Here is a 14,954-nt window from a genome sequence, read left to right as displayed (position 1 = left end):
ATTGTACTTCCTTATGTTTACAGGTGTACAAACTACATAGTCAGTACAAAATGCTTATGAAAGAATGCCAACATTTCCCACTCACTGCACTGCTTTAAATAATTAAACAGAGTGCAAGGCAGTTGAAAAGCAAGCCAATATTTCCTGAGTACTTTTCAAACTCTCATTTTAAATCAGACAGTATACATAATTTTTAAAGTTCTTTTCAATAAAGTAAAACATAATTAATCAGTCATGTTGAAAACTTACCTTCACCTAATGTCCTTTAATTTGTAACATGTCTATGAAGTGAGCTCCTTAGAAACATCAGAATGAAGCCTTTCAATTAATGCTGAATAATTGAAGTAATCATAGGTGGGCTTTAGTTAAAATGTTTGTTATGAGTTAGCCAACACTTCTATTACAAAAATGGGCCAGAAATTTTTCCCCATATATAAAGTTTTAAAATTTAGTGAAAAAACACTAGTTTTGTCTTAGAAACCTGGGATGTGAGTTGTCCATCTCTCAATGAAATTATTTTTCAACATTAAAAAAAGAAGTGTGATTTTTGTTCTTTTTTAGAAAGTATTTCTTTAGACATCGTAAATCTTAATCTTATTGTGTATACAACATTAACAAGTGACTAGTGTGCACAATCACAAATTGGATTTTACAGCCTTTTATTGTATCAGTGGACTTCAGGCATTTAAACATTTTGCTATGAAATTGTACTGATAGCAGATAAAAATAAAATAGACTTTCCTAGCTTCAGAGGAGCAGTGGCCATCTTTAAAGTGAGTGACAAGAGTTCAATTATTCAGCTTACTTTTATCTCTAGATATGAAAATCAGCCCTATTTGGATATTTAAACAGTAAAAGTTAAATTATTTTGAAGATCACTATTAAGAATTTTGCGTGCTTAAATAGTAGTGATGCGAAATAGCTTATTGTACTGCACAACACCGTCTTTCAACCATACTTAGAAGTCCAGGAGAAATCACATGCCCATCCCATTTTACTTACTGTTACTGTGCTGAAATTTGCTTGTGACTACGTTGGAGAGATGATCCTAGAAGAGATAGACTTGCCAAGGAACTTTTGACTTATGTACAAAACTGGCTCATCTGACACAAATATATTATTGATGTGGAGTAAGAAAATTCCGTGGACATTTAAAATATCAAGTTGAACTGCTTCTCCAAAGCCAGGTTCTGATTGGTCAGTTGGGCATTTGTGCTAATGTAACATTCCTTGAAGTGCACAGCTCGGACTTCGTTCCTACCAATAAGTAAGTCCTATAAATACTGACTATGTTACAGGTATCAGGTGTAAAAGCAGTCTCTCCCCTTTTGTCTCCCCCAAACTGTGGCTGCCTTTCTGTCTTTGCCATGACAAAAGTTTTGTCAATCAGTTGGAAGGGTACACATAGATAGTAGGTCATTCTCCTCTGAGCATTTCAAATCCCACTTTCTATTACAAAAACTAAATTAGGGAATTGGTCAACTTGATTCTAAATTCTGCCATAGTGAAGTAGATTAGGCAGGACAGTATTATCCATGTGAGCAATGAGAACAACAAGAAGTCTTGTGGCACCTTATAGCCGAACAGATATTTTGGAGCATAAGCTTTCGTGGTCTTTGCCCACGAAAGCTTATGCTCCAGAATATGTTAGGCTATAAGGTGCCACAAGATTTCTTGTTGTTCTTGAAGCTACAGACTAACACAGCTACCTCTCTGATACATGTGAGCAATGTCACTCGCTTCAACAGGTACTGGTATCACATTCGTAAGTCTTTGCAGAATCAGGGCCTTGTATTTTATAAAACAAAGCAAGATGTTAAAAGTGGCCTTTAATCCACCACCAAATTTTTCTTGAAAGCATATCAAGATTAATGGCAACAGCAGGAGGAGGAGGAGGAGGAGGAGAAAGAGAAAGGAACCCAAATATTTCACTGAAGCCCTTTAAAAAGTGAACATTGAAAATAGCGGAGAAAATGCATTTGCAAGCTTTAGTTCTTGCTTCTCTTTTCTTTCTTGTCTCTTTGTAATGGAGACACCTGTGTCACAAATCCCCACACTGGCAGATTTTAGAAACTGAATTGGAAAACTACTGTGCTAGGCTCTCAGCAAGAGCCATGCCAGGATGTGCATCAGTAGACTATTGATGTACTTCTTTGAGCAGTTTACATGGCACACTAAGGCATGCATTGATAGCCTACTAATGCACACCCTTTGGGAATTCTTGACATAATAGATCTTTTTAAAACCACAGTCATATACTACTGTGGGCCTGTGAGGAGGGAAACTTTGTTCTGAACTCTCCCATTTAGGTATTGCAATAGATTTTGCTCTACCATTTGGCAAAGTGCTGTGTTTTGCAAATTGCAGGTGAAACATGCTTTTACCATGGGGTCAAATTCTAGTTCTATACATACATCACTTCCCTCCAAACGGGAACATGTTTATACTACAACAGTAGTAGTAATGTGAGCCAATATTCTGGCTGCTTTCCACCCCCGAGCTCAGCCCTTGCTGCATATTATCTTACCAGGAGCAAGAATAAGATACTGTAGGAGTAATCTGCTTGAAAGGGGATTATGAAACTGAGTTCAGCTGTGTATTGCCAGAACACTTACAACCTGCTCCTCAATGCTTCTCAGGGGCCCTAACTACAAAGGACACAAGAAGTGTAATTTCTGTGGAGCTGGCGGACCTGTGGATCATTTCCCCTCTGTACTACACAGTTTTGTGCGCATTTACTAGAATGCTTTGCAATTCTTTAGCAACTTCCACCTGTGAATCTCAAAAGTGCTTTTAAAAGGGTTTTTACAGAGGTGGAAATGGAGGCAGAGAGAAATAAAACCACTGGAAGTCAGTGACAGAGTAAGGAATAACCACAGATCCCATCTTTGCTCTTTCTGTGTTGGACCACATCATCATCTTTTGTCTGTAAGTCCATCTACTTTCTAATACCTTTTCAAAAGCATCCTTATTGCCATATGAACAGCATAAGTCAGAATCTGGCCAATAACCCCCTTACAATAATTTGATAGGCTGGCTAGGTACCTCTTCACCCCTACAGCGAGGTGGCGGTTGTTTATTGCTTTGTTTTGAGGTGGTGTGATCCAGATCAGAATTCAATTTCTGGCTTCCTAATCACATTCATGAACAGCATTCTCCAACTGATATAATATCTTTCATATGCATGTGCAGAACATGAAAGAAGAAAACTGGTTAAGAATTTTTAAAAGAAGAAAAAGAAACCACTCTACAATTAATCATTCAGTACAAAAGGTAAGAACCATAGTAGGATATCTATTTATTTACTTGTAATTTTAATTTTTTTTTTAAATATCTGAAACATATAGTTTGACAGGTACATATTTGGGATCACCAAAACTATTACATTAATAGTTTATTAAGGCTATAAAACTCACATATTGTACATTAGAAGTGGCTATAGATGCAGTCTATTTTTAGCAATTCCTCTTTGTTTCAGATATAGAGGCCTAATCCTGCAATTTTTATTGAGGAAAACCTCAGTTTAGTAGAAAACTTGCCTCTATAAAGAATGCAGGACTGAATGTTAATGGTCCACTGCTCTAAGGAGCTGAACACCATCATTCCCCGTTGAAATCAGCAGAAAGTGGGGGAAAAAAGGGGCTACTCCTGCTAGCAATTACTGTGTACTATGGTAATTACTAATGTACAACCAGTCATGAGGACTTCTCTTGGTAGGAAGACCTCTGTCAGGTATAGAGTTTTTGTGGAATCGAGTCCCAAGTGAATTAATTTCAGGGTATTCTAACTCACAATAAATAGAAATATATAAAGTTTGTTCAAGAACCGGTGAAGCTATACATTTAGACTAATATACAACTTACATCATTTTTCCTCATCACTTACAAAAATAGTGAATTTTATTTTTGTGGCAGATTGAATTAAGATTGCTATTATACTTAGAAACTACTCTTTTTTAAAGGCCAGTAACAAAGTGTTGTGATTTATTTGTAGTTTAATTTAAACTACAGTTGAAACAAATACAAACACGTGTATCAGGAAACCTGATAAAAAGTTGAACTAGATAGCAAAAAATGGATGTACATTCACAATCAAATATCCAGTTTTTCATATGAGGTGTAATGTAACTATTCAAAAGAATAAGCTTACACAATATTAAGTCAATTTCTTTCCTCTGTTTCACTGGTTCTCCATCAGTCTTATTAAGTGAAAACACAGGAAAATTTGACCTATTCTTTCCATTCTTATTCCTACTGAAGTTTTTACATTAATGAGAACTTGGACATTTTACTACAGAAACATTCAGTGGCTAAGGTGAACTGAGAAATCTAGATAGGCTACATATTCTTAAGTTTGTTGTGATGTCTGAAGTCCAAATTCATTGTCTAATTACTGGGAGTATTACTTCGTTATTTAAAAGCCTTCATTGAAACTGTAGAAAAAGGGAAACATTTGAATTAAAAAGGCCGGGGGGGGGCGGCCATCGGCAGAGAAAGAGAAATCAAGAAAAGAGTGTATTGCAATGGCACACTCATCCATTTTCAGAACAGGTGCCTATTGATGCTTTCATATTTCACATGCACACAGTGATGGACTGCTGTCTTCCTATGTTTCCTAAAATAAACCTGATGCTTCTTCTTGATCGCTTCCAACACAATAAACAGATTATCTCTGTTGCTAAAACAAAGTAGTAGACTGTCCCTTCAATTTGTGGGCCTACTGGTCTTATTGATAGCCATTCAACTTATGGTCATACTTGCCTTGTTAATGTCATATCTTAGACTGATAAACTCTTGTTAAACATCTTAGATGAGTTTTTGGAACGCTGTTAGAATTTGGAAAGTTCTGTGGTGCATTTTCACCCTTTTTGTTAACGATGTGATATTTATAACAATACACAAACTCCTGATTTGGCTTCACCCCCATTTGCACATCCTCCAGTATCTACTCTGTTGGGATCATTCAGTTCTTCAAAGAGTCCTGTTTTGATAATTTCTTCCTGCCAGGCTATAGGGACAGCACCCGTTGCAAATTTCTTGAAGAATTTCTTGTCTTTGTCATCAAACTCAATCCCCCGAATTTCAGAGAAGTCAGCAATGTCTGCTACATCTTTGGCATACACAACTGATGGATCTGGTACAAAAGGGGGGTCAATAAGGCCTGCCTCCAGCCTATGGAAGTTTATTGTTTTGAAGAAAGGATGTTTTCTTGGATCATCATCACTGCTCCTGCAATAAAGCAAGAGATTGTCAGGCAAAACTATGATGTGCTAATTAGCTAATGAGCGTGAATTATATATATAAAACAGAAAGAACTCTAAAGTGGAATCATAGCATAAAATGAGGATGTTTCTACATTTTGGGAGAGTTCAATTGCACAACTATGGGACTACTTTAATCTTAAATGGCTTTCATTAACCCAGCCCTTTGTATGTTCTTTCAAAAACCAGGAGCTGCTAGGTATATAATAGGATCCAGCTATTTTTCACTTTTCAGCTAGGAAAGTCAGGTTTTCAATGGAACTGATGCCAAGGAGGGGGAAGTATGGGGACTACTGTTAAGAACAAAAGAACAGATAATTTGCTTTATTTTAGCTGGAATTAGAATGCCAGGAAATTGTAGTAGGTGTTTCAGTGAGTAGTGCACTCAATTGTCAACTCTGAAAACAGTGGTTTCAGTGCGAAACAGGTGACAAGTAAAATGGATATTTGGGGTATCATCCAAAACGGTCCTTGGTCCACAGCTCAAAAAAAACTAAAACAAAACAAAAATCATACAGAGCCCTGTACAAAAGCCCTTATTTTCACAAGAATTTCTTACTCACATTGGTAGCTCCACACAGATCAACGTGGATACTCATAAGGTCTACTCAAGTGAGCAAGACCTTGCAAGATCAAATCCAGAGATTGGTATGACAGCAACAGAATGCAAGCGCATTTCCTAACTCCTTTATGCCCAATAACTCTCTTAGCTAAAGCTACCCAACTTCTTCACTACTATGAACATAAATATTAATAAAATTCATCCAAGAATTAAAAAATAAAATACATCAAGCATTTTTAGACTTCTTCAAAATAAGTACAGCTTGAAAAGAATAACTGTATTCCACGCAATGGACTGAATTAAGATTCTCTTCTCTTGAAGCAGAAACAATAACACATGAACTATTGCAAAGCAGATCCACATTCAGATACCAAGATGTGTTCCAAAACAGGAATAAGCTGAGTCAGAAAGATAGAGTCAAAACATTTTGACCATGATTTTCCCCTATCCTAGAATGTGCCACTTTTGCAACTCCAGCTGCCAGGAATGTGCAAAGTGAACTGTAGGGCCACGTCAACACTAGGAAATTAGGTCACCATAACCACGTCACTCAGGAGTGTGAAAAGTCCATGCCCATGAGTGATGCAGTTAAATCCACCTAACTTCAGTGCAGACAGTGTTGTGGGGAGGTGGATACCCTATAGCGACTGGAGAAGCCATCCTGTTGGCATAGGAAGCATCTTCACTGATGTGATACCGCAGTGCAGCTGTACCGGTGGAGGGTTTACATTGAATATTTGCCCTGAGTTTTGGAGAACCTATGAACAGGGAGGAAAGTTACATTCTTCTTTTCCTAGATATATGGGTGACACAGCTTGGACTGCTCCTACATGAGTTAAAGGAGTATGAAGAACCAAACTATTATGACAACACTGGGAAAACAGATGTGTTGCTAGTCCTTGGCCACAGTAAATAGCAATGTTGTTAATGGGCTACAGTTGTTAACACCTTTTTATAAATAAATATAATGGAGACACGCATTTCCTAGAACTGGAAGGGACATCAGGAGGTCACCTGGTCCAGCCCCCCTGGCAGGACCAAGCACCCTCCCTAATGTCTATTTGCCCCAATCCCTAAATGGCCTCCTCAAGGGTTGAGCTCACAACCCCAGGTTTAGCAGGCCAATGCTCAAACCACTGAGCTATCCCTTCTCCTCACAGCACATACTAAATAAAGACCACACTTCCACAATATTGGATAACACTGAGAACAGGATGTTCTATGGACATAACTCTCTACAATAAGACTAAAAGAAAGAGATCATGCAAATTTCTGTCAATCATTTTTATTAATATGTGAAAGCCCCATAGCCTCAGTGACCAGATGCAGCAACCACAGAAAGCCCAGCTCTTTCAAGTGCCTGCACCACACACAAATAATAGATCCTCCAGTTTCAGTGGCATACTTAATGCCCTTTGCATTGTTTCCTGTTACCACAGTGAGGAAAACCCAGTTTAGATCAATCATAGAATCATAGAATACGAGGACTGGAAGGGACCTCAAGAGGCCATCAAGTCCAGCCCCCTGCCCCAATGGCAGGACCAAGTACTGTCTAAACCATCTGTGATAGACATCTATCTAACCTGTTCTTAAATATTTCCAGCAATGGAGATTCCACAACCTCCCTTGGCAATTTATTCCACTGTTTGACCACTCTCAGAGTTAGCAACTTTTTCCTAATGTACAACCTAAACCTCCATTGCTGCAGTTTAAGCCCATTGCCTCTTGTTCTATCCTCAGAGGCCAAGAAGAACAAGTTTTCTCCCTCCTCATGACACCCTTTTAGATACCTGAAAACCACTACCATGTCTCTCCTCAATCTTCTCTTTTCCAAACTGAACAAGCCCAATTCTTTCAGCCTTTCTTCATAGGTCACATTCTCTAGACATTTAATCATTCTTGTCACTCTTTTCTGGACCCTCTCTCATTTTTCCACGTCTTTCTTGAACTGCGGTGCCCAGAATTGGACACAATACTCCAGCTGAGGCCTAACCAGCGCAGAGTAGAGCAGAAGAATGACTTCTCGTGTCTGGTTCACAACACACCTATTAATGCATCCCAGAATCATGTTTGCTTTTTTTGCAACAGCATCACACTGCTGACTCATATTTAGCTTGTGGTCCACTATAACCCCTAGATCCCTTTCTGCTGTAGTCATTCCCAGACAGTATCTCCCCATTCTGTATGTGTGAAACTGATTGTTCCTTCCCAAGTGGAGCACTTTGCATTTGTCCTTATTAAACTTCATCCTGTTTAACTTCGTCCTCAAACCATTTCTCCAATTTATCCAGATCATTTTGAATTATGACCCTATCCTCCAAAGCAGTTGCAAACCCTCCCAGCTTGGTATCATCTGCAAACTTAATAAGCGTACTTTCTATACCAATATCTAAATTGTTGATGAAGATATTGAACAAAACCGGTCCTAACACAGATCCCTGCGGAACCCCACTTGTTATACTTTTCCAGCAGGATTGAGAACCATTAAGAACTACTCTCTGGGTACAGTTACCCAGCCAGTTGTGCACCCACCTTATAGTAGCCTCATCTAAATTGTATTTGCCTAGTTTTTTTATAAGAATATCATGTGTGACCATATCAAATGCTTTACTAAAGTCTAGGTATACCACATCTACCGCTTCTCCCCTATCCACAAGTCTCGTTATCCTATCAAAGAAAGCTATCAGATTAGTTTGACATGATTTGTTCTTTACAAATCCATGCTGGCTGTTCCCTATCACCTTACCACCTTCCAAGTGCTTGCAGATGATTTCTTTAATTACCTGCTCCATTATCTTTCCTGACACTGAAGTTAAGCTGACAGGCTTGTAGTTTCCTGGGTTATTCTTATTCCCCTTTTTATAAATGGGCACTATATTTGCCCTTTTCCAGTCTTCTGGAATCTCTCCTGTCTCCCATGATTTTCCAAAGATGATAGATAACGGCTCAGATACCTCCTCCATCAGCTCCTTGAGTATTCTCGGATTCATTTAATCAGGCCCTGGTGACTTGCAGATATCTAATTTTCCTAAGTGATTTTTAACTTGTTCTTCTTTTATTCCAACTTCTAACCCTACCCCTTTCCCACTAGCATTCACTATGTTGGGCATTCCTTCATCAGACTTCTCAGTGAAGACCAAAACAAAGAAGTCATTAAGCATCTCTGCCATTTCCAAGTTCCCTGTTACTGTTTCTCCCTCCTCACTGAGCAATGGCCCTACCCTGTCCCTGGTCTTCCTCTTGTTTCTAATATATTTATAAAAAGCCTTCTTGTTTCCCTTTATGCCTGTAGCTAGTTTGAACTCATTTTGTTCCTCAGCCCTTCTAATCTTGCTCCTGCATTCTTGTGTTGTTTGCTTATATTCATCCTGGGTAATTTGTCCTTGTTTCCATTTTTTATACAATTCCTTTTCTATTTTGAAATCATGCAAGATCTCCTGGTTAAGCCAAGGCGGTCTTTTGTCATATTTTCTATCTTTCCTACGCAGCTGGATAGCTTGCTTTTGGGCCCTTAATAATGTCCCTTTGAAAAAACTGCCAACTCTCCTCAGCTGTTTTTCCCCTCAGTTTTGCTTCCCATGCGACCTTACCTCCCAGCTCTCTGAGTTTACCAAAATCTGCCCTCCTGAAATCCATTATCTCTATTTTGATGTTTTCCCCTCTACCCTTCCTTAGAATTGTGAATTCTATGATTTCATGATCGCTTTCACCCAAACTGCCTTCCACTTTCAAGTTCTCTATCAATTTCTCCCTATTTGTTAAAATCAAATCTAGAACAGCTTCTCCCCGGTAGCCTTTTCAACCTTTTGGAATAAAAAATTGTCTCCAATACAATCCAAGAACTTACTGGAAAATCTGTGCCCCACTGTATTAGTTTCCCAACATATATCTGGATAGTTGAAGTCCCCCATCACCACCAAATACTGGACCCTGCATGACTTTGTTAGTTGTTTAAAAAAAGCCTCATCCACCTCTTCCACCTGAGTAGGTGGCCTGTAGTAGACTTCTAGCAGGACAACACCCTTGTTTTTTACCCCTCTTAGTCTAACCCAGAGACTCTCAACATGTCCATCTCCTATGTCCATCTCCACCTCAGTCCAAGTCTGTACATTTTTAATATATAAGGCAACACTTCCCTCCTTTCTTCCCTGTCTATCCTTCCTAAGCAGGCTGTACCCCTCAATACCAACATTCCAATCATGTGTATTATCCCACCAAGTTTCCGTGATGCCAACGATGTCATAGGTGTATTTATTTACTAGCACTTCCAGTTCTTCCTGCTTATTACCCATACTTCTTACATTCGCATACAGGCATCTAAGATATTGATTTGATCTTGCCTCCCTGTTTTCCCCTGACCCTCTTTTTACTCTGACATTGTTGCCCATACTGCCTCCCATTTCTGACCCATCTCCCAGGTTTCCATGTTCTCCACTTACCTGTGGGCTTTTCTCCCCTGCCCCCATCGAACCTAGCTCAACAGAGCTTATGTCATTTCTGCAAAATCTGGCCTTTTCAGTTAGTCACACGAACATTGGTACAGCTATGGAACGTGAAGTTAACTGCTGACCATCTCTGTTAGCTTGAAGTGCAGTTCAAATAATAGGATGCACAGATTTGTAACTCAAGCTGCTCAGTCAGTTATTCTATAGGGTTACTGGGTGAAGTCATACTCTGCATATTCATTCAGGCTTTAATTTATTTTGTTTTTCTATAACATTAAACTAATAGCATCAGAACTTGGTGTAGGCTCCACAGTGGATTACTGCAGCGTTCCACCTCTTCATACTATCTACAGGGAGTCCTTGTTATAAGTCGCTTTGCTAGACATCATTTCGCATACACATCGTTACGTAATTCAGGCAAGCAGATTCATCATAAGTTGCACTGACCTGCACTTAACGTTGTTTAGAGGCTGAGGGACCAAAAGCCAGGCATGTAACAGAGCCTTGTGGTGGCCAGATGGCAGGCACTGTAGCGCAGGGGCTCTGGAAGTGAGTCCTGAAGTCATGGGGGACTGGCAGGGAGCTGCAGGAAGCTGGGGGTGTGGCAGAAAACTGTAGGGAGCTGGCAGGTTGCCGGAGGGAGCAGCAGAGAGCTGTAGGGAGCCACAGGGAGCCAGCAGGAAACTACAGGGAGCCAGCAGGGAGCAGCAGGAAGCTGTCAAGGACTGGCAGGGAGCTGGCAGCTAGCCAGTTGTGGGTTACAGGTACATTATGTGTACATGTGTGTGACCTGTACGTGTTGGGAACGCATCTCAAGCTAATTACAATATTTCTTATGGATATTAATTCCTCTTTATAAGTCATTTCACTGTAAGTTGCACTATTTAGGAACGTAACCTGGACTGATAACAAGGACCCCCTGTCCCTATAACTCACAAAAAACAATAAATAGAAATAGAATAGAAATAAATAAATAATAAATAGAAAAGTTAAGCCAGCTCCTCACCAGCCTCCTCTGGCTCCCAACCAGTCCCCTCCAGCTCCCAACCTGTCCCCATGGCTCCCTGCTGACTCCCTACAGCTTCCCCGCCTGTCCCTGCAGCTCCCTGCCAGTCTTCCATGACTTCAGGGCACACTTCCACCTGGCCACCACAAGGCTCTGCTATGTTCCTGGCTTTTGGTCCCTCAGCCTCTAAATGATGTAAGTGCAGGTCAGTGCAACTTATTATGAATCTGCTTTCCTGAATTACGCAACAACGTATATGTGAAATGACTTATAGCAAAATGACTTATAACAAGGGATCCCAGTACATATATGAACCCTGTGTGTGAACTGCATGGGTTGGGAGCTTATATCAAGCTAATTACATTATTCCTTATGGATAATAATTCTCCTTTATGAGTCGTTTCACTATCAGTTGCATTCTTTAGGAATGTAACCTGGAATTATAATGAGGAACTCCTGTATTTTCTTTTGATACCATCCAGAATAAAAAAATACTTTAAAAATATGAAGCTACAGGAATGGCACCTTCTCATATGGTGCTTCTCCAACCAAGTCATGACCCTTCCTGTGCCAGCCCGGTGTTTGCATTACTGTGACAGAAAAAGGGAATGAGCATATCAAATGTCTCTCAAGTTGACATTCCTTAGTTAATTATTTCACTATTGCATGGGAGAGGGGTGAGCAAGTTGCAAAGGGTCAAAAAGTGGATAGAAAGGTGTTAATCTCTCCAGAACATGCCAACACCCCTGAGCTGTGAATACAAAAATTGGAACATTTTTGAAAGCTCAGGTTTGCAAATTAAAGCTGCCTTGAGCAGCTTTAACTTATGCAACAGGCATTTATGCAGATAACTCAAGGTCTGACTGACCTTAGCAGAATTATAAGGCTAATCTTTACATAAGGATGAGCTGCTCTTGAACAATATCTCCAGTGTAACAGGCAGAGGCAGGTTTTTTAAACATCTTGTACTGTAAGGCTGGGCTTCTCCTTCTTGTCCATTTCTCATTCAACTGTGCATTGAAGGGAGGGTTAGGAAAAAATGGGCCATTATGTTACTGGATTACACTGTGTTCTTCCCTCTCAGTACCTCAAGGTGCCATTACAGATTATAGTTGTAGACTGGTCTATTCTCTTATCATTTGGTAATGAGTCCCCTTTTCCTCTCCCAAGGTGTCATAAAACACATGATAAGCCAGTCCCTCTGTAGTTCTGCTTGTTGGGCTGGTAGACGTTTTCGTGGGGGCAAGTAGTTCAGTGGTTAGAGCACTGGCCTTGTAAATGAGGGATTGTGTATTCAATCCTCATTGGGGCGTGAAATGCAATGATAACAGTTTCAGGTACCTAGGGGAAGGTTAGATAAACATGTGTCAGGAATGGGGATGGTGCTAGGTCCTGTCCTGCTGTGAGTGCAGGGGACAGGACTTCCTGACCTCCTGAGGTCCCTTCCAGTTCTAAGATTCTATTCAAGTGGGATCCTTTACTAAGTGCCCCCAGACATATGAAGCAGCATCAAACAGAAAAGAAAGGAGCTGCAGCATATTGTGGAAAATCAAAGTGAGAAAACAAAAAATTTCAGGACAAATAACTGCCTTGAGGTGCTTCTCCCACCCACCCCCAGGCCTGCTGATGGGAGGAAATGGGGGCAGCTGCCCCAGAGCCCAGTGCTCAAAGAGGCCTGGAGCTCTGGCCACTGCTGCTTCAAAGTAGCTCTGGGCCCCTTTGAAGTGCTGCAGCTGCGCTGCTGGGCCACTCCACATGGCTATGAGGCGGGTGGTGGGAGGGAGGCCTGTGCTGCAGTCCAGGGGGGTTAAGTCCTGACTGCCTTAGGCCCCATCTCTTCTGCCCTTTGCCTGGCCCCTTCCAGGGCTGTGGAGACAGACCTCCCTCCCAACTAGCCCCCAGGCCCACAGTGGCCGTTAGCCCTGCTGCACACCACTAGAGGCCAAGGAGCGATAATTTCTTTTCAGTAACACACATACCTTGAGGTCATTGACAGAATGGCCCATTCCATTAACCATCAACCACTAGAGGCCAATGCACCATTAAGTAGGAGGATGGAAGGTTTTGCGCTGAAGGCATATAACTAAGAATCTATCCCTAGCTCTTCCACAGTCCTACCGTTTGATCCAGAACAACTCACTCGCTCACTCACTCTCGCAGCTTCAGTTTGCTCAACTACATGGTGCTTGATCGTGCCACGAGGGAAGGGCCTGGACTTGATGACCTCTCAAGGTTCCTTCCAGGCAGAGCTGACCTATGCGTCGGATGGTTGGGAGCAACTGCCCCAGGCCTCTCGCTTGGGGTGCCCCAGGGGGCCCAGGGCAGTCCTGAGGGTTGGCAGGGAACCTGATGCTGGCAGCAGGGATTGGGCCTATCTCCACACTTCCTGGTGGCGGTAAGAAGCGGAGTGACCCAGCCCCAGCCCACTCCATTCCTTTGGCTCCCAGCCATGTCAGTCGGAGGAGGGGGCTTGAGGGAGGGGTGAAACCACTCCCCACATTCATTGGTAGGAGGTGGAGTGACACGGCTGGGAGCCAAAGGAGTGGAGTGGGCTGGGGCCAGGTCGCTTCACTTCCCTCTGCTGCCAGTGATTGCAGGAGGGGCCTGACCCTGCCTGCTGGTATCAGAGGCCTCCTGCTAATCCCCGGGACCATGTTGCTTGTTGGAAGGAGCTTGGGGGAAAGAGTGAAATGGAGCAGGGCAGGAGGGAGCAGGGCAGGGAACAGATGGGGTGGTGCAGGGCCTGGGGCAGATGGAGAGTTTGCCCAGGCCACTAGGGATGGCCCTGATTCCAGTCCTATGAGTCTATGAAAGCTTTTAAGTAAAGGCAATAAAGCTTACTTCACAGGGATCTTCTGAGGCTAAATGTATGAGAGCGAACAGAGATTTCAGGTGGAATACTCCAGATGAAGAATATTATTATCATTGTGCTAAACCAGGCAATTTCTGTGATCTGTGTTGCAAGATAATTTGTTGCTGAACAGAAGCCATAGTTTTCGTTCAGTGCTAGAAATTTCAGATTCCTCTTGACGATAAAATGGGGAATCACAGCCTTTGTTCACATTTGAAATCCCCACAGAAGTCCAGTAGATGGTTGATCAAACCATGACTACATTATATCAGTATGCAAAAATGTGTATTTTGGACAGTTTTCTGTCAAAAACTTGTGTCGCTGTTCCACTTGCCCTGATGGAGAGAAGATTCATGTGCTAAAATGACACATACATCTCTACAAAGTCCTTGGAAAAATTATATGGTCCTCACTTGTACATTAGATATAAGACACTATTAGAAATTCTTCAATGTCCTTTCAATTATCTCTAGTTTTCTTGTGAACAGAGTATGACAAGTCAATATTATTAATTATATATCTTCATCTTAAGCTCTTCCATTGCAAATAGGGGTTTTATATTCATTGCAAGCATTATCAGTGCCACAACGCATCTTTCAGATTAACTCTGCATACCACATAGAGCAATCTGGACTTTATCATCCACTAATTTCTTCTAATTGTCATACATATTTCACAATATAACTGTACGTGTTATCAAATATTATATTTTGTTCCTAAATAATTTTCTAGCTTCATAAACTGTTACTCACCATACCCTCTGCAACTCACAGTGCTATAATAAATGTTTTAAGGCAAAAATGTGCAATCTTTACGCAAAAAAGATTCCC

General features: G+C 41.1%; 1 protein-coding gene across 2 annotated transcripts in view; it reads right to left on the bottom strand.

Annotated features, from left to right (window-relative positions):
• Window positions 1-3,294: 3,294 nt before the first annotated feature.
• GRK7 (G protein-coupled receptor kinase 7) overlaps window positions 3,295-14,954 on the bottom strand; it is a 40,045-nt gene continuing 28,385 nt past the window's right edge. For both annotated transcript variants that reach the window (XM_075003827.1, XM_075003826.1), the window contains one exon: window positions 3,295-5,228. In XM_075003827.1, the coding sequence (XP_074859928.1) occupies window positions 4,886-5,228 (343 nt within the window). In that variant the 3' untranslated portion in view covers window positions 3,295-4,885. The remainder of the gene's footprint in view (window positions 5,229-14,954) is intronic.

The sequence above is a fragment of the Carettochelys insculpta genome, chromosome 10, assembly GCF_033958435.1.
Source record: "Carettochelys insculpta isolate YL-2023 chromosome 10, ASM3395843v1, whole genome shotgun sequence".
Taxonomy (NCBI): Eukaryota; Metazoa; Chordata; order Testudines; family Carettochelyidae; genus Carettochelys; species Carettochelys insculpta.
The sequence above is the reverse complement of the archived record's forward strand: the minus strand, read 5'-3'. Positions and strand labels throughout refer to the sequence as shown.